General features: G+C 35.7%; 1 protein-coding gene across 4 annotated transcripts in view; it reads left to right on the top strand.

Moving 5' to 3' along the window:
* The window catches only part of CCDC178 (coiled-coil domain containing 178), a 515145-nt gene that overhangs the window by 297075 nt on the left and 199170 nt on the right, over window positions 1–18900 (top strand). Inside the window, exon 21 of one of the 4 annotated variants that reach the window (XM_054461209.2) lies at window positions 5105–7808. The exons of the other annotated variants lie outside the window; for them this stretch is intronic. Coding sequence (XP_054317184.2) covers window positions 5105–5206 — 102 coding nt within the window. The 3' untranslated portion in view covers window positions 5207–7808. Of the gene's footprint in view, window positions 1–5104; window positions 7809–18900 lie in introns of those variants that run through there. 4 annotated transcript variants of the gene reach the window in all.

Raw genomic sequence — 18900 nt, 5'->3', positions numbered from 1 at the left:
GATTCCCACTTCGCATATTTGAAAATGATTTTGGTTTATATTTCATCTTGATTGATAATGCCCTGGGTGTAGAGTTCTAGAATAGTGAGCATTTGCTCTCACAATTGTAGGCCTTTATTTTCTGGTTTCCATTTGTTGCCTAGCCACTAAAAATTCAGATGTCATCCCAGTTACTAATCATTGTATATACTTATCTCTTCACTCCTTTCCTCTTTCTCCTCTCCAAAAACTTTGAGATCTTCCCATTACTCCTAGTGTTGTGAAATTGCTTTTGGCCTGCATCTATTTTCAATAATTGTGTTGAATTCTGGGTGGATATTTCAGATCTTGAGATACACACTCTTAGTTTGGAGACATCTTCTTGTATTTTATACGTAATTTCTTTTTAATCTGCTCTCTATCCCTTTTACTTTTTCTCCTGTTGTTGGAATATGTACTTTTCACCATAATAATATTGTTGTTGATACCAAATTCTGATACTTACCGAGTGTTTTCTTTATTCCAGTCATGGTTCTAAGTCCCTTTACTAACTCTCTTCACTAAGTTAATCCTAATGACAACTAGATGAGCTGGGTATTCACTGTACCATGTTTAATAGGACATTATTGTTGTTGGTGTTAATATTATTATCCCAATTTGACAGATACAGAAATGAGAAACAGTTTTCTTGGGGTGATAACTTTCCTCAGTTGATTACTTTCTACGTCTTATAAACTTTTGGTTTACTTTTTGGATGATGCCTTCAACATTGTTTTTCATCCTCTTTGTTGATTTGAGAAAATATTCTCATTTACATTTCTAAGAGAACTGTTGTATTTTTTAGAACTCTTTTCTCTTTGAGAATGTTAACTATAACTTCATTTGCTTTTTTATGTTTTCTGCAAAGTCTTGTTTATATTTAGGCTTTTCCCCATTTGTTTTAGTTCTCTTTTTTGAGTTAGAAGTATTTTTCCAGTATCAAGTAACTTACAACTCTGATGGTAAAAAGTACTTAAATAATATTTGAAGACTGTAGATATGTATTTTTTTCAGGTGCTCACTACCACACTCACCTAATTTTTTGTTATTTTTCAAGAATTTATTTATTATTTTTTAATTGCTATTTATATTTCAATAGTTTATGGGGTACAGGTGGTATTTTGTTACATAGATAAGTTCTTTGGTGGTGATTTCTGAGATTTGGTGCTCCAAAATCAGCCAAGCAGTGTACACTGTACTCAATATGTAGTCTTTTATCTCTCACCCTCTTCCAGCCTCTCCAAGTCCCCAAAGTTCATTATATCATTCTTATGCCTTTGCATCCTTATAGCTTAACTCCGACTTATAAGTGAGAACATACATTTGATTTTCCATTTCTGAGTTACTTCACCTAGAGTAATGGCCTCCAACTCCGTCCAAGTTGCTGCAAAAGATATTATTTCATTCCTATTTATGCCCGAGTAGTATTCTATGGTGTATGGTTGATAGGCACTTAGCTTGGTTCCATATCTTTACAATTGCAAAATGTGCTGCTATAAACCATCCGTGTGCATATGTCTTTTTCATATGTCGTCTTTTTCTTTGGTTAGATACCTGGTAGTGCTGGATTGAATGCTGGATTGAATGGAGTTCCTTAAAGCTTCTCCATACTGTTTTCCATAGTGGTTGTACTAGTTTACATTCTCACCAGCAGTGTAAAAGTGTTCCCTTTTCACCACATCCACACCAACATCTCGTGATATTGAACATTTTTTCATATGTTTGTTGGCTGTTTGCGTATCTTCTTTGATAATTGGCTATTCATGTCCTTTGACCACTTTTTGATGAGTTTTTTTTTTCTTGCTGATTTATTTGTGTTCCTTGTAGATGCCGGATATTAGTCCTTTCTCAGATGCATAGTTTGCTAATATTTTCTCCCACAAGGTTGTCTGTTTATTCTGTTGATTATATATTTTACTGTGCAGAAGCTTTTTAGTTTAATTAGGTCCCGATTATTTATTTCTGTTCTTGTGGCATTTGTTTTGCAGTCTTAGTCATGAATTATTTGCTTAAGTTAATGCCTGGAAGAGTTTTTTCGGTGTTATTGTCTAGAATTTTTATGGTTTTAAGTCTTAGATTTAAATCTTTGATCCATCTTGAGTTGATTTTTGTATAAGGTGAGAGATGGTGATCAAGTTTTATTCTTCTACATGTGGCCTCCCAGTTTTCCCAGCACCATATATTGACTAGGGTGTCCTATCCCCGAGATGTGTTTTTTATGCTGTGTCAAAGATCAGGTAGCTGTATAAGTATTCGGCTTTATTTCTGGGTTCTCTATACTTTTCCATTGATCTACATGCCTATTTTTATGCCAGTACCATGCTGTTTTGGTACTATAGCCCTGTAGTATAATTTGAAGTCAGATAATGTGATATCTCCAGATTTGTTCTTTTTGCTTTGTTTTGCTTTGGCTATGTAGGGTATGTTTTGGTTCCATATGAATTTTAGGATTGCTTTTTCTAGTTCTGTGAAGAATGATGGGTGTATATTTTTGACTGTTAATCTTCACTGTAGAATGTTTAATGAGAGTGAGCCATGTTATTGTGAGAATGTTCAAATACATAGTGTTTAATTTTCTTGATTTAGTCAATTATTTAGAATAATTCAATCTGCTACATGTTTGTGGGGAGCAGGGAAGGGGAGATTGTATAATGGAATGTTAATGGGTGGAGGAGGGAAGGGAGATGGAGACCTCATTATACAGCATATGGCCCTTCACTTATTTCTGTACTTTCAGTGTGGCTCTCTATTTTCACTGTGACAACTTTGCCTGGTGTCTGAGGCAAAGGTCAGAGTATCTCTGATAGTGTTGGTAGATGACAAATTTCTAAAACTGTGCTGAAGAGAGCTAGCTTTCCTATTGTGTGGATATGGAAAGGCTTCTAGGATCTTCAGAGTTTCTTTTGAAAATTCCTAATAGGCTTGTTTTTTGTTCACATAGCTCCACATTCTGAGATGGGTGGTACCTTCACCTTTAGAGCATTTCTGAAATTTGGGGTACAAATTAACTCTATTCTTAATCTCCTCACTGCTAAAGCCGGTTAGCTTCCAAGTCAGTTAGTATTTAACCATTTGCTTTCTGGCTTCCAGAAAACCCTGTCAGTTAGTATTTAACCATTTGCTTTCTGGATTCCACAGTGTGTGGATTTTTCCCATAGAGTATTACAATGTCCACTCTAGATCCAAGGGAAGATTTCCTATGTGTGGGGATCCAGGTTGTTTTCATCTTGGTGATTCTTCATCCCAACAGGAGGCGTACACAGTTTGTTTGACAGGAGAAGGAACCATAAGGATGGCAAACTAGCTCTTAAATATTTTAGCCTAGGAGTTATACACATCATTTCTGTTTACAGCACGTTGGCCAGAAACAGACACATGGCTCCCAGCAAGGGGGCTGGGAATAGCCCATGCAGGGGTTGGGGTGAGGGGACCACACCTGGATATTCACTGACAAACAATTGTCACTGCCACGGTTGACCCTTCTGGTTACAAAAATGTTTTCTCGCTCCCTTATTGTGACATGCCCCAAGAAAAACCAACTAAGTCTCACCAAGTCACTGCCTTTAAGCTCAAAGTCCAAGTTTCTGCGTATTGTACTATAATCTCTGGATTCAGACAGATGAAATAAGAAGACAAGGTATCTGCATATCCTCAGTCGCATGACACCTAGTGTTTAATTGTGGAAATGGGATAGAATAAAAGCAAAAACACATTCCAGAAAGGGAAAGAATGGGAGATATCCAGCAGAGTTCATAGGAATTCTGAGATCTTGAAATCTTGCTGGGTAGACATAACAAAGATTCTCCAAGCCTTCAGAATGGTAGAAATCAGCTACCAGATAAGGCCTAATGTGCTCTCTGGGATTAGTGTTGTGTTCATTGTTCTTTATGGCTTTGGGAGTTACTTCAGGTTTTCAGGATGTTCCATAGCCATGTCTGAAGAGGCTGTTGTGGAATATGCCAGGATCAGGGCTTCACAGTTTTCTTAATTAAGGTCTTGCCAGTGGAAAGTTGGGAGTCCAAGGACTGTAAGGCTGAAATAATCACATAACTTTACGAATATTTTTTCAGAGTGAGCCTTAAAAACACATTAGACTTTCCATCTGTTGTTACTGGTCAGTTTATTTGCTGAACTCATACCCAGACGTCAGTATGAGCCATTCTCAAATCTTTATTTCTTTGTTCTCATATCTTATGCTTCTCTATATTTAAGGAGAGCTATCTGGAAGGTGTCATACCAGAGACAGAAAGTCTCTTTTGTTTCACTTTTTCCCTGGAGCACTTTCATTAACGATAGTTTATTGATTGACTGATTGAGACAAGGTCTCACTCTGTCACTGAGGCTGGAGTGCAGTGGCATGAATATGGCTCACTGCAGCCTCGACCTTCTGGGTTCAAGTGATCCTCTGCCTCAGCCTCCCACATAGCTTCCCACGTGCCACCATGTCTTGCTAAATTTTAAAAGTTTTTTGCAGAAACAAGGTCTGCCCATGTTGCCCAAGCTGGTCTGAAACTCCTGAGCTCCAGCAGTCTTCCTGCCTCGGCTCCCAAGTGATAGATTTTAAAATATGCAAGGAAGCCACTCTGAATCTGATCTTTGCCATCAAGCTGTTTTAACAGGATTTGTCTCTCAAGGGCTTTTTCAATTTTATCTCTCACTTTTTCCCAAACTTCTGCTTTCAGACTGAGGTATTCTTTGCTGAATCATCTTTCTTGTAATACTTTGCCAAACACAGCTAGTAGTAACCAACACACCCTTGTAAGTTTCCGGTTTCCAGTGTTTCGAATTCATTGCTCACATGATTGGCACTGCAACTTATTGCAGGCAATAGCATTATCAAATATCAGTATCAGATACTGCTGTTGATCTTTAGTATAAGTTATCATGATCTTTCTAGCCTATACCAGACCACTCATCAAATGCCATATATTTTAATTTAGTTTTTTGGCTTTTAGTTTGTTTTTTACCAGATGTTACACACTTCTTATATCAATCAATAGTGTTAATCAGGATAGATTAGGTTGTGCTTCCAGTAACATTTCCCAAATCTCCAGTAAGACTATATCTTTTGATTTCTAATTCACAGAAGTCCACTGGTTTCTCTGTGACTCTCCAGGGAAGTTCACTTTCACAAAGTAACAAAGGACATTGGTTCATTTTCATCTTCTGGTTCCAGCATCACAACTGAAGCCCTTCATGGTCTCCTTGACAATAGAAGAGAAAGCTGAAGGGTCACATACCATCCATTTAGTGTCTTGGCCTCAAATTTATTTATGTGTATTCTGTTCATGACCCATTTGTGCAGAACTATTCTCAAGGCCCTTCCTAATTGCAGTGGGGCTGAGAAATGTGTGTGAGCCTATGGATATTTGGTAAGGAGCCGATGTCTCACAATAATGCTATTATAATTTTAAAAACTTTGCAAAATTCTGGGTCAATATTGTGCTTTATGATGAACTAGATAACATTTCAAGTGTACTATACCCAATAAATCATACTTAAAATTGAAGAGCACAAGGATATTCTTAGCAAGAGGACTATAACAAGTTGGGAAATTAGTGGAGATATTGTATAAACATGAATGTTCCTGTCCTGAGCCTGGAAAATAGCAAAAATTCAAACTCTTTTTAAAACATAGTTTTAAAAATACAAGGCGTTTGAGAAAAAGTGAAAAACCCCAATTTGAAAAGAAGGTTTATAAATGGAATCATGAGAAATATTTTTTGATTGGTAGAAAGGAACCAGGTGGTAGAGACTATGAAACGGACTAATTCAAACTAATTCTTGAAACAATTAGTCCAAACCTTTTAAAAATCATTTTAAATCAAGAGTGGTTAGATGTCTGGAAATTAAGCTCATGATTATCAGATATAAAACTGCAAATCTTGACCATCAAAATAAGGAGATTCTTTGAACACTAGGAGGAAGACTATGGATGCTGGTTAGAGAGAAATAATGCATATGCATTATTTTAAATATATTTGCCTAGTCCTTGTGTTATCAATAAATTACTAATAGCCTTCAAAACAAATTTCATAGGAAGTGATAATAAAATGGTAATCTTGGTCAATAGGCCACCAGGTGATTCATGGCACTGTTATTCTAGGAAAAATACTGCTCCTTTGTTGAGTTCTAATTTTCTTCCTTCAGTCTTTTCATTACATTTCTTCAGGAATTATTTTTATTCTGCTGACTTTTCTGTTATTTCGACATTTTAAAACCGAGTATGATTTTAGATTTGATTTTTTCCTGAAATTACTTCTACAATTATTTCCTCCAGCCTTCTCAACATTAGAAATTTGGCAGCATAACTGAAAGTAGTGCATAAGGAACGGAGATTATGAAGGGAACAAGCATATAGTTTAGGGGTAGCTGTGGTCAGTCACTTCATTCTCTTCCTCTCCGGACATAATGACAATAGGCTTGAAAAAAGAGAAACTCACCTATTCATTGAATCAAGCTGCTTCTGCTAGCACTATAATATTATAATATCTTTAACACTTGTTTTATAATTTGTAAAGAACTTAATATTAAAGTATGACCCATTATACTGACATTTCAATGTCACAATATTAAAATATTGTGCCATTTAAGAATAAATCCTAGAAGGAGCAGGCATGTAAAACAGGACAAATTTAAAGAAAGCAAAATAAAATCACAAATGACATCTAGTGAAAAAACCTTGAAAGGGAATTGTCTTTAATTAGTTCACAGTTGGAGATGGTTCATACTGCTTATTTTAGTTAAGTCTTTCATTTGAGGAGAAACAAGCTATTTAACTTTCAGGATGCTTGCGGGTAGTTGGAGAGCAACTTGAATCCTCTATCTTGCTGAATAAAACTCTGCCTTCAATATAGTATAATTTTGATAGGGAAGAATATCATCTACAAAATATAATCTATTGGGATTTGTCACACATTAGAACAAAAACTCAAAGGTGGTGCAGTAAAGTAAATTTATGGCATGTTTATGAGTCTGTGTAGGAGTCATTGATATTTATTTTAATGAGTAAAATTGGCTCAGAAGCATTTCTAAGTAGATATCCTTTCTACTGAGCCCTAATACAAGATCTAAGCTTATGGTGAAAAGAATCCCCTGGTTTACAATATGTGGTAGATTTTTCTATGTAGAGAATATAAGGAATGAAAGAAATTCTGATAAACATGTTAATACTTCGGTTTTATAAAGGTTTATGAACAAATATCCTCAGAAAAGAATGAAACTTTTACACTAATATTCCACAAGCCTGCTACTTTGCTGAAATCTGGTTTTGTAATGTACTTATAACCATCCACGCTTATCTGTTGTTCACACAAGGTCTACCCACTTCAAGTATCTCTATATAATAATATTAGGGAACATTATTTCACTACAGACTTCATGAAAACAATGGAATCCTACCAAAGTTGAAGCTGCACCGTGAATGATAGCTCTATGCATTTGTATAACACTTATTTAGTCATAATCTGTTTACAACAATAATATAGAGATACAGCAGAGGATATTCAGGGGCTACATTTATAAATTTCCAGTTCCTCCTAACTCACAATGTGATGAGAACACATAGCAAGTGTAACCACGAAAATAGTCTTTGGTTTTTATTTATATTCTGCTTCTAGGTTTTGTGATGCTTCTATGTGTATGTTCAAGAAAATTCTTGTGTCGTGCTCTTCTTCACTGAAAAGATACTTTCCAGTGTGATGGTCTCAAACTCTGTATTTATCCTCATTCCCAAAATTCAATTAAAACATATTATTTGTGATGACTGTTTTGCCCAATAAACTCTGCACAATGCTAGCTGCCTGCTTTGCTTCTTAATGAGGAAAAGGGTTTTCTATATCCCTCTCTGAGTCTTTCAACAATTCCGCTTTCTTTTCTCTAATCTTAATACTGTGCCCTTTTCTTTGTGCCATGTTTTCTGTAACCTGTGGAAGACTATAGTGATATTTTAATAAGGAGAATAACTTATTCAATAGATTTTACATGATAAATATATTATGCTTTTGTTAAAAAAAAATATGGATACCTTGATATTTCTTGTATAACTCCCTCTAACACTCCCAAGCAGCTCAGGGGATAAGGGGAAAATAAGATTTTCTATTACTTCCATTACTTTAAATGGCAAAAACTGCAATTACTTTTGCATCAGCCTAATATTTAGATATTCTTCTTTCTCTGTTTTAGGATGTTTATATGTTTGCAAAAATTGAAATAAATGGTGAAATGCCTGCTTTTTTCATAAAAATGTTTAATATCATTCTACAGGCCCAATATCCAGTCTTGATACATCTGCTTGAATTCTGTTAATATCACTTACTTCTTTCTTTCTGTTATCAAATTCTTTCCTAATAAATCATGAATTTTCCCTTCCTATTTCCCCATCCACCAACAATCAGTTTCTAATAATCAAACTCTTAACTGCATTTCTGAGCCTTACACATCTGAACTCTAGACTGCTACTTTCCATTACTCCTTTTCTAGTCATCCATTCTATGTAAAACCCGTTTACTCTTCTCTCTTCCTCATTTTATTCTATCATGATACTGTATTGTTCAAAATTCCACAGTGGCATACAATGACATAAAAAAGAAGTAATAGCACTTTCTAATGCCATGGAGGGGCTTTCCATGTTGCAGTATGGAGATCCCTCATCCTTGGCACAACTGACATCTCGGGCTGGATAAGCCTTTGTCATGAAGGGCTTTCTTGTGCATCGCAGGCAAGACACATTAGACACCAGTAACATCCCTCTAGTTGTGACCACTAAAAAGTCCCTGGGGATTTTGCACAGGTAAGGGAAGGGCAAAATTACCCCAGTTGAGAAACACTGTTTTTCATCCACTTTTGTCTTGATTACAGTCGTGTTCAGCTGCAAATACCCAAACACCTATTTAACTATAGTTTAAAGAATAGGCTTTTATTTGTTTGTTGTTATATATTTATAGGTGTCTGTAGGTGAGCATTTGCTGGGGTTAGTACAGTGGGTCAATAATGTTAGGACTAACATCTCTGAGATTCTCTTGGCCTTTCCCTCAGAGTTACTATATGGCTGCTGAAAATTTGGGTATCACATCCTCTTGCAAACAAGAAGAAGGGAGGTGGGGAAATGGGGAAGGGACATGCTCATGAAACTTACATTGGCATCTCATTGAACAGAATGTTGTCTCATGATCAGCATTAATTCCAAGGGAAAGTGCATCTAAAGTTAATCTAGGAAAAGAAGAAGAGGATTGGAAACATGTTGGAGGAGTTGACCCATAGAGTCTAACATGCCCTAACTTCACTTCTTCCCCAGAGGAACTTTCCTCTTTGTGTTTCTTTGGATAAATAATTCTAGAAGCTAAAACAAAATATCCCAAATTTTACTAAGTATAAGTAAATAAATGTTTATTTCTTGCTGAAAACGTCCACTATGGCTAACCTTGAGCAGTGAGCAGTGTTCTGTATGTTCTTTCAGAGATTCAGGTTCTGTTTAGCTTTTGGTTTTGTCTTTTCCAAGGCCTTGGTCTCCCCAGCCAGCTCTTCTGCTTCTGATCTGCAGGAAGAAGGAGTGTGGAGGATTTTGCAGAATGTTTGGGGGCTAGGCCAGAGATACATTTTTGCCATGTCCATTGGCATCTTAGTGGCCAGAACATAGCTAAAAATGCAATAACTAACTATAAGTAGCCCGTCTCTATCACCTGCCCCAAAGAAAGTATTTGTTTCCATGTCTCCCTTCTATGTGCTTTTCTGAATTTCAATCGCCCATACCTTTTCTTCTTTCTGGATGTATTAGTCTGTTTTCATGCTGCTGATAAAGACATACCCAAGACTAGGAATAAAAAAGAGTTTTAATTGACTTACAGTTCCACATGGCTGGGGAGGCCTCACAATCATGGCGGAAGGCAAGGAGGAGCAAGTCATGTCTTACATAGATGGCAACAGGCAAAGAGACAGCTTGTTCAGGGAAACTCCTATATTAAAAACCATCAGATCTTGTGAGACTCATACACTATCACAAGAACAGTGCAGGAAAGACTCGCCCTGATAACTCAATCACCTCCTATGGGGTTCCTCCCATGACACTTGGGAATTGTGGGAATTATAACTCAAGACGAGATTTGGATGGGACATAGCAAAACCATATCATTCCATTCCTGGCACATCCAAATCTCATGTCCTGACATTTCAAAACCAATCACGCCTTCCCAACAGTGCCCCAAATTCTTAACTCATTTTGGTATTAATCAAAAGTTCACAGTACAATGTCTCATCTGAGACAAGGCAAGTCCCTTCTTCCTATAAGCCTGTAAAATCAAAAGCAAGTTAGTTATTCCCTAGATACAATGGGGGTACAGACATTGGGTAAATACAGCCTTTCCTAGTGGGACAAATTTTCCAAAACAAAGGGGCTACAGGTCCCATGCAAGTCTGAAATTCAGCAGGGCAGTAAAATCTTAAAGCTCCAAAATGATCTCCTTTGACTCCATGTCTCACATCCGGGTCACACTGATGCAAGAGGTGGGTTCTCATGATCTTGGGCAGCTCTATCCCTATGGTTTTGCAGGGTACAACCTCCCTCCCAGCTGCTTTCATGGGCTGCTGTTGAGTGTCTGTGTCTTTTCCAGGCACACAGTGCAAGCTGTTGGTGGATCTACAATTCTGGGGTCTGGAGGATGGTGGCCCTCTTCTCACAACTCCACTAGGTGATGCCCCAGTAGGGACTCATTGTGGGGGCTCTGACCCCACATTTCCCTTCTGCACTGCTCTAGCAGAGGCTCTCCACAAGAGTCCCGCCCCTGCAGCAAACTTCTGCCTCGACATCCAGGTGTTTCCATACATCCTCTGAAATCTAGGCAGAGGTTCCCAAATCTCAACTCTTGACTTCTGTGCACCCAAAGGGTCAACACCACATGGAAGCTGCCAAGGCTTGAGGCTTGCACCCTCTGAAGCCACAGCTAGAGCTGTACCTTGGCCCCTTTTAGTCACAGCTGGAGTAGCTGGGACACAGAGCACCAAGTCCCTAGACTGTGCACAGTGTGAGAACCCTAGGCCTGGCCCATGAAACCATTTTTTCTTCCTAGGTCTCCAGGCCTGTGATGGGAGGCCCTGGAGACATGCCCTGGAGACATTTTCCCCATTGTCTTGGGGATTAACATTTGGCTTCTCGTTACTTATGCAAATTTCTGCAGCAGGCTTGAATTTCTTCTCAGAAAATGGGTTTTTCTTTTTGCACTGTGAGGCTGCAAATTTTCCAAACTGTTATGCTCTGCTTCCCTTATAAAACTGAATGCCTTTAACAGCACCAAAGTCACCTCTTGAATGCTTTGCTGCTTAGAAATTTCTTCTGCCAGATACCCTAAATCATCTCTCTCAAGTTCAAAGTTCCACAAATCTATAGGGCAGAGGCAAAATGCCACCAGTCTCTTTGCTAAAACATAGCAAGAGTCACCTTTGCTCCAGTTCCCAACGAGTTCCTCATCTCCATCTGAGACCACCTCAGCCTGGAATTTATTGTTCATATCACTATCAGCATTTTTGTCAAAGCCATTCAACAAGTCTCTAGGTAGTTCCAAATTTTCTCATATTTTCCTGTCTTCTTCTGAGCCCTCCAAACTGTTCCAACCTCAGCCTGTTACCCAGTTCCAAAGTCGCTGCCACATTTTGGGTATCTTTTCAGCAACACCCCACTCTACTGGTATCAATTTACTGTATTAGTTTTCATGCTGCTGACGAAGACATACTAGAGACTGGGAAGAAAAAGAGATTTAATGGACTTACAGTTCCACATGGCCTCACAATCATGACAGAAGGCAAGGAGGAGCAAGTCATGTCTTACATGGATGGCAGCAGGCAAAGAGAGAGCTTGTGCATGGAAACTCCCGTTTTTAAAATCATCAGATCTTGTGAGACTAATTCATTATTACAAGAACAGCACAGGAAAGACCTGTCTCCATAATTCAGTTACCTCCCACTGGGTTCCTGTTATGACACATGGGAATTGTGGGAGTTACAATTCACGATATAATTTGGGTGGGGACACAGCCAAACCATATCACTGAAATTCCTTCCTTTCTTTGTCTTGTTTGTGAAAATTCAAAGTTTTCACTATCTCCTGCTGAAGATTAGGGGACTGTACCACTTCAAGGCAACTAATTACTCCTTCCTGTGAAACTGATGTCATGCCATGATTGGAAGAAGGGCTTTGGAGTCAGACAAAACTGGGTTTAAATGATGATATGCACTAGTTTTATAAACTTGTCCAAGTTTGACTTCTGTGAATCTTGGATATCTCATGTTTTAAATTGGGCCAATATTAAATTATGAATGAAATGAAATAAAGCCCTTGACATAGCACTTAACATACAATTTGCAAGAAGTAAAGATTATTTTTTAAAGCTGATCTTCTTAAGCAGTTACTACCTATGCTATGCGTTGGGTAACTAGTTGAATATCACATTTTTCTTTTCTGTTAAATTCATTAGTTCCCTAGGCAGCTATAAGCAGTCCTCCGAGCAGGAACTATGTCTTACTACTGTTGTATGGAGGAGGCACTGACGAAGAGACTGGGAAGTGAGGCCTACTTGTTACTTTCTCCCTCGGTGCAGGCTGATTGACCATCTGGAAGCTATAATAGTAATACCTGTATCTCATGAGGTGGAGATGCCCTTTTCTTTTTTCCTCGCAATACAAATACAAAGTTCTTCTGTGCTTTCTCATGTAGATATACATAAACATTAATAAGTAGTTGACATGCAAAGAATTAAGTATCTGATCTTCAGCAACTGTGTATTTCTCGGAAGTTTAGAATGCTAGCATAACAGAGCATAACATTTATACACCAAGGCTTCACATTTACCAGTAATGTTTGGTGGATGTAAATGACAATACCTTTATACCTTTCACATAAATTTCCCCCTTTTGAACTCATGTGAGACTAGGCTAGGCATTATTATTTCTATATTATAGATGTGCAACTTCAAATTCCTTGAGATTAAGCAACTTGCATAAAAAATAAATGGCTAAAGAATATATCCTAAATGTTTGCCTTGTCCACTTTCCATTACACTATTGAATTACAGAGCTGTTCAATTGTAGCCTTACATAGGAAAAAAGCCCTGGAGCAAAATACATGGGACCTATGCTCTGGATATGGTTTCTACTAATTGCCCGTGTGATTGTGACTTCCAAGTCTTGCACCTTCTATCTGGCCAGTAGCTATGTCTGTGATGGTAACATTCTTAATTTAGCTTATGTATAAACAGGGATGCAGAAACTAAATCCACCTGATTTGCTATGGAAATTGGTTGTCTAAAGTAGAAACCACATATCCATTAAGAAGGAAGTCTAGTAAATTAGTTGATGCCTGGAAATAATTGCTTTTCTAGATGGGCTTATAATGGATTTATGAAGTATAAATAGAACATAAAACAAAGTTACTTAGATAAAACATGGGAAGGCTTTGAATCTTTGCAGACATAGAACAAATGTCAGCTCAGATAGACTAGGTTCTCTTCAAAGAGTAGAACCAATAGTTGTAGAAATTTATAATGGTGTAAATACACAATTGCTAAAATAAAAATTTACATTAGTATTAATATTAACCTATTTAAGGGTATTCTTTTTTACTTAATTCCTTATACAATCATTTGTTGTGCCTTAGACTATATTTTATGAAATCAGTTTAAACTATAGAAAAACAATATATTACTTGCTTTTTAAAAAGTGTTTGCATGGCAATGACAGTGCATAATAGATGCTTAATGAATGCTTGTGAATGAACTGAATAAAATAATGAAATGTGTTCCATTGAGAGACTAACATTTTGATTTCTTTCATCATTTGTTTGCATTGGAGCGGAAGTAGGAATATTTCAGACTTCCAGATTGAGCTCTTTGTCTTTCTTCTCTCTGGCTGTCACTCTCTTAACTCTTTCTTTTTGATTTAAATTGACCCAAGCAAAAGTATGTTACTTTAATTATGCCTCTTAAATTATATTTACATTGATATGGGATCAGGGATATTGCCTGTTTGTTCACTTGCTCAGCACTATGGCCTCAACCCCTAAGAGATAGCTTGGCACCTAATAGGTGCTTAACAGTTATGTCTTCATGAATAAATAGATCACATAGATAATTTTTAAAATTTATTTCCATTTTTTCACTGGCCCCTTGACTCTTCTCCAACAAATTATATGAAATAGAGTGAAAAATGTTCTTCAATAATATGTGTCTTCAAGATTATTGAGACCAAGTTATTTTTAGAAAAATAGGATAGCACCAAATAAAAAATGTAAAATTAAATTTTACTGAACTTGAAATTTGTAAATTGAGTTAAACAGTGTGCCTTATTTCCAAAATGAGGTCAAACTTCTTTTAACAGTCAAATTAAATAACCCCAAGTCTTCATCCTGTGGGCCACACATATATTATTCTTCTGTCCCTAGGGTCCCTGTTGCTCTATTGCTAAGTCCATTATTGACCCTTGTTCCCAAAAGCTTCATACTTAGGCCAAATAATCAACTCTAGTTATTCTCACCCTGCAGAGAGAAAATTAGAAATCTGATTCATTCCCTGGAGAGCTCTCCAGTGCTTCTGCTACCTCATAGTGTCATTATGGAAAATAAGCATTCCTGAAGTCAGAGGTAGACATCTTCTAACTCCATGCTTATCAAGACAGTCACCAATACTTGGTCTGATGATTTGCTATTCTTGTAGTAGTTTTTCAAGGTACGTGGGGAGAAAGGGAACATGTCATTTCACCATATTAAGCCCCGTTACATTTGTTCCACACTACAGTAGGTCAGTTCTCTGCCAACATTTAGTTCTCTCGCTTCTCAGCTCTTTGTTTAAGCTCTACAGAGTCATTTCCCCTCTGCCTGCTCAAGGTCCCACGGAGGCTGGGTCAGCCTCTGCCTTGAACTTGCTCTCCAAAATAACAACCCAGGATCATATTTTCCCCTTCCTCATGGTGAGTTTTCTGATCTTATTTGCTAGATTTATAAAATAGTCATTTGTACAGACTGGTATATAAATTCTAAAGGAATCTTTCAAGTTTGCTATAATAGACAACAAAAATCAGTTACATTGGATCACAGGCTCTGTAAACAAGAATCTGTGTCTATTACCAGAAGAAGGATATGGGAAACCTTGCAGGGCAGACCAAGAGTCAGTCTGTCACACGGGGTAAATGTCAGGGTCAGTGCCGTATTCTTCCCGTCAGCAAGCTAGATGGGCTACCCAAAAATTGTTGAAATTAGGCAGATTTTTAAAATGAGTCATGCAAAGTTCAAAACAAGTTCATTCAATAGCATTGGTGAAACTGCTCATGCAATCAAAGATAGCTACATGCAAAAAAGATACCATATATCTGAAAGTTATCACATTAAAGAAACAGACTAGATCAGTTACAGGTGGTTATCACTTTGTGATTTTTACTTTCGTCTCTTAACTGTATATATTTCTATGTAATTCTATGTAATTGTGTGATGATAGTTACTTTTGTATCAGTAAAATCTGGGATAGCTTCTTTTTTACATCTAGTGCTAGATAGATCAAATTGGTTTTTGATACGTTGCTGCATGATACTTAAAAATCAGACAGATTTTAATTTATATTTTTATGTCTCCTTGTAAAATACATTATTTTTTTGTGTGCCATCTAAATGATCTTACCAAGCTTTGCATATTTGTTTACCAAAACCTTGACCACTATATTTTTAATGAAATAAAATTTTAAATTTAACATTACCTATGCAAATTGCCTTTTCCAAGTTTAACTTTTACTGTGCCAATAAATCCAAGGTGCTCTTTTTTATTATTAATGACAAAATTAATAAATATTTTAAACATTTTCACCTTCATCTTAACTTCAATTTATATTTCTATATTATTTAGACAAAGATTATAACTTCAATTCAGCATTTAGGGCAACTGATAAATATTATATTTACAAAAATGCATTTTAATTTTATTTTTTTCTGAAATACTGCTCCCTTTTTTAATATTCCATTTTAATGGAATATCAATTTAGTTTTAGGTCCAATGAAATACTGAATTAGATCACTACAAATTATGGACTGAGAAATTAAGGAATATCTTTTGTTCATTTGTGAAAAACAGCACTTGCTCATTGGTTTGCCACCAAGAAGTCCTAATTGATCTGACCATGCTGGTATCTTCTCCTCTGCTAATGACAGAGAATCTTATGTGTGAAAACTCAATCTTTCACATGTACATTAAACTAGGAACAAGTTTTTATCCTAAACAGTGATTATACAATCTGATACTTATGTGCTGTTTAATAAATATTAGAAGGAAAGAAGAAAGGAAGGAAAAATGGTATGGGCTAAACAAAGGGACATTTTGGTCATTTCTAATACAGGATTTAAAAACACAAATCTTGTTTTGAAAGCAGTGGCCATTTTCTTAAAACTCAGCTATGAAAATGTAACCCTTATATGTAGATAGAATAAATTACATATTTCAGTAGCTAATAGTGAACATTCTGTAGCTACTACTAATTTTTCTCAATTGCAATAAATTTCCTGATCATTATTATGAAATTTCTCAAAACATTTGAGATAATTTGGGCTGCAAGATTGTAATTACTGTTTTTAAAACTGCTATTTGTAGTCACATGTTGAAATAGGCCTGCGATCTAAGCAGATGTTGGACACAATCTCTTCATAAAGTAATTTTCAATTATCCTAACCCCCAATTATGAACATTCATAAATTATGGAAAAGGTACTCCTTAAGCATAATAGGAATATTTTTAAAACCATATGTTTGAGTAGAATATTAAAAACTAATAATAGATTTATAGGTTCTAAAATTACTATTCCTGAAGACCTAAAACTATTATATAATTCTTGTTGATAACTTACCGCTCAGGTGCAAACTTTGATCTATGAGTTTCTAGCATTTTGTACATGTTCTTTAAATTTTTTTCTTTTCTTTTGTAATTGCCTGCAGAATTGATTAGCTTAAGTCTAACATGCATCTAAGGGGACAAAATCATCATCATTTCAGCCTACTTAGTGATTTTCCTCTTTGCCGACATCATATGAACTACTCTTTTCCAGAAGTGTATCTCAAAATCTTGAATCTAGTGACATCATATTTCATTATATATCTCCTTACTTTTATTCAAAGTAGAATTGAATTAGTGTTTTCTGATCATTACAGGAAAACTTCCCAGAAATTTTAGACAACTAAGAATACAGCCTTGCAATCATTGCTTTGAAAACTCCCATTCATAAATAGGCATATATTTAAATACACTAAGCAAAATGATCCTGTGAAATGTGGCTTCTTAGAGCCTTAGATTAGGGCTCAGAAGACTTCATGAGTTGTCTACGGAGTTTACTGGGCAATTTGGGCGTGTCATTAATAGACTCTCTAATCATTGAAATATAAAAAAATTTGTAAAAAAATAGATACCTCACATGTGTGTTGTGGAAATTGATTAAAGAAAGATTTAGTGACAGTTTCAATTTAGAAAAAGGTCAAAGCATATATCACAGCAGGCCTTCAGGGATAGATATGTTTACAGTAGTTTGAAAAATTATTAATTTATTTCTATAAAACCTAGAGAACACTAGTTAGGCATGATCAAATTTATGTATTTTCTCTTAAACCTGGCTTCATTCCTCAGTTTAAACTAGAATCAGAAAAAAATTAAATGTCTTTAAAAATTCTATTAAAAGATTAATAATCTATATATTTAACTCTATAATAACATACAAAGTCATTTTGTCAAAATATAAAATATTTTTCTGCTTATTGAGCATTTCTCACAGACGTTTTCGATAACATTTCAACATTTCAAATGAAATCATATCTGAGCTCTCTCTGAATTCCCTATAATAGCAAAACTCCTTCTTCTCAGTGCTTTTGAGATTTATTCATGTAACTCCCATTAGAGTTAATTGGAGTTACTAACATAAATTCTACTTGCTCCAAATAGAGAATAGGTTTCTTTAACCTATTAAAAATAAACAACCTAATAAAAATAGGTTGTTTTTATTTTTTAATAAGGTTAGACTTAAAATAGAATCTTGTATACAATGGTCTCTTTTGCCTTGGGAAATTAAAATGCCTTTAACAACTTTTAGGGTTAGGGAATTGAAATCTGTTGCAAAGTTTTCTTAATTCTGCTGTATTACTACATCATCATTACAAATTACAATTGGTAATGAAAGAAATCGGAAAGTAAACTATAAAAGCGTTTTTCCAGCAAGCCACCACTATTTACATACTGTTTGTGGTTTTATTTGTGGAATTACTCTGTTAATGGTATATTATTAACACTATTTAGGAAAAATTGTGTTTGTTGTTCTTAACAATAAAGAGGAAGAAACAGATATTATATATCGAGAGAAAAGTACCATTTCAAATGAAAAGAAAAGCCTACACCTCATTTTTCATGAATGCTGTTTATAGGCAGATTCTTTTAAATTACCTTTTAAAATATGATTGTTAATAAATATTAGTCATTTAAACTATGGATAATTTTATAAGTGCAAATATTATTATTTAAAACACTTGAAACCCAGTCTTTAAAGAAAAAACTTGGTAAATGCTTTAACCAAAAGAAAAAACAACGTAATAGATAGATGTTTGTCAGTTAAAGAAGGTTTAATTAATAGACCAATGAATTTGCTTTCAATAGTGCATAACCTCTTTTAGATTACAGGAAAACATTCTTTCATGTCTAGTACATTCTTGAAAAGTCGTTTGTAACTCGAACATTTCAAAGAGGATATGCAGCGAATTAATTTCACCTTAACTTTTTTTCATTTGTCTTCCTGGAGATATTTCCACAGAAAACAACTTATTTATCACAGAATAATTCAATAAAAATATACTCACTTTACTCATCTATCACCCTGCTAATATTTT

This window comes from Pongo pygmaeus, chromosome 17, assembly GCF_028885625.2.
Source record: "Pongo pygmaeus isolate AG05252 chromosome 17, NHGRI_mPonPyg2-v2.0_pri, whole genome shotgun sequence".
In the NCBI taxonomy this organism is placed as follows: Eukaryota; Metazoa; Chordata; class Mammalia; order Primates; family Hominidae; genus Pongo; species Pongo pygmaeus.
The sequence above is the reverse complement of the archived record's forward strand: the minus strand, read 5'-3'. Positions and strand labels throughout refer to the sequence as shown.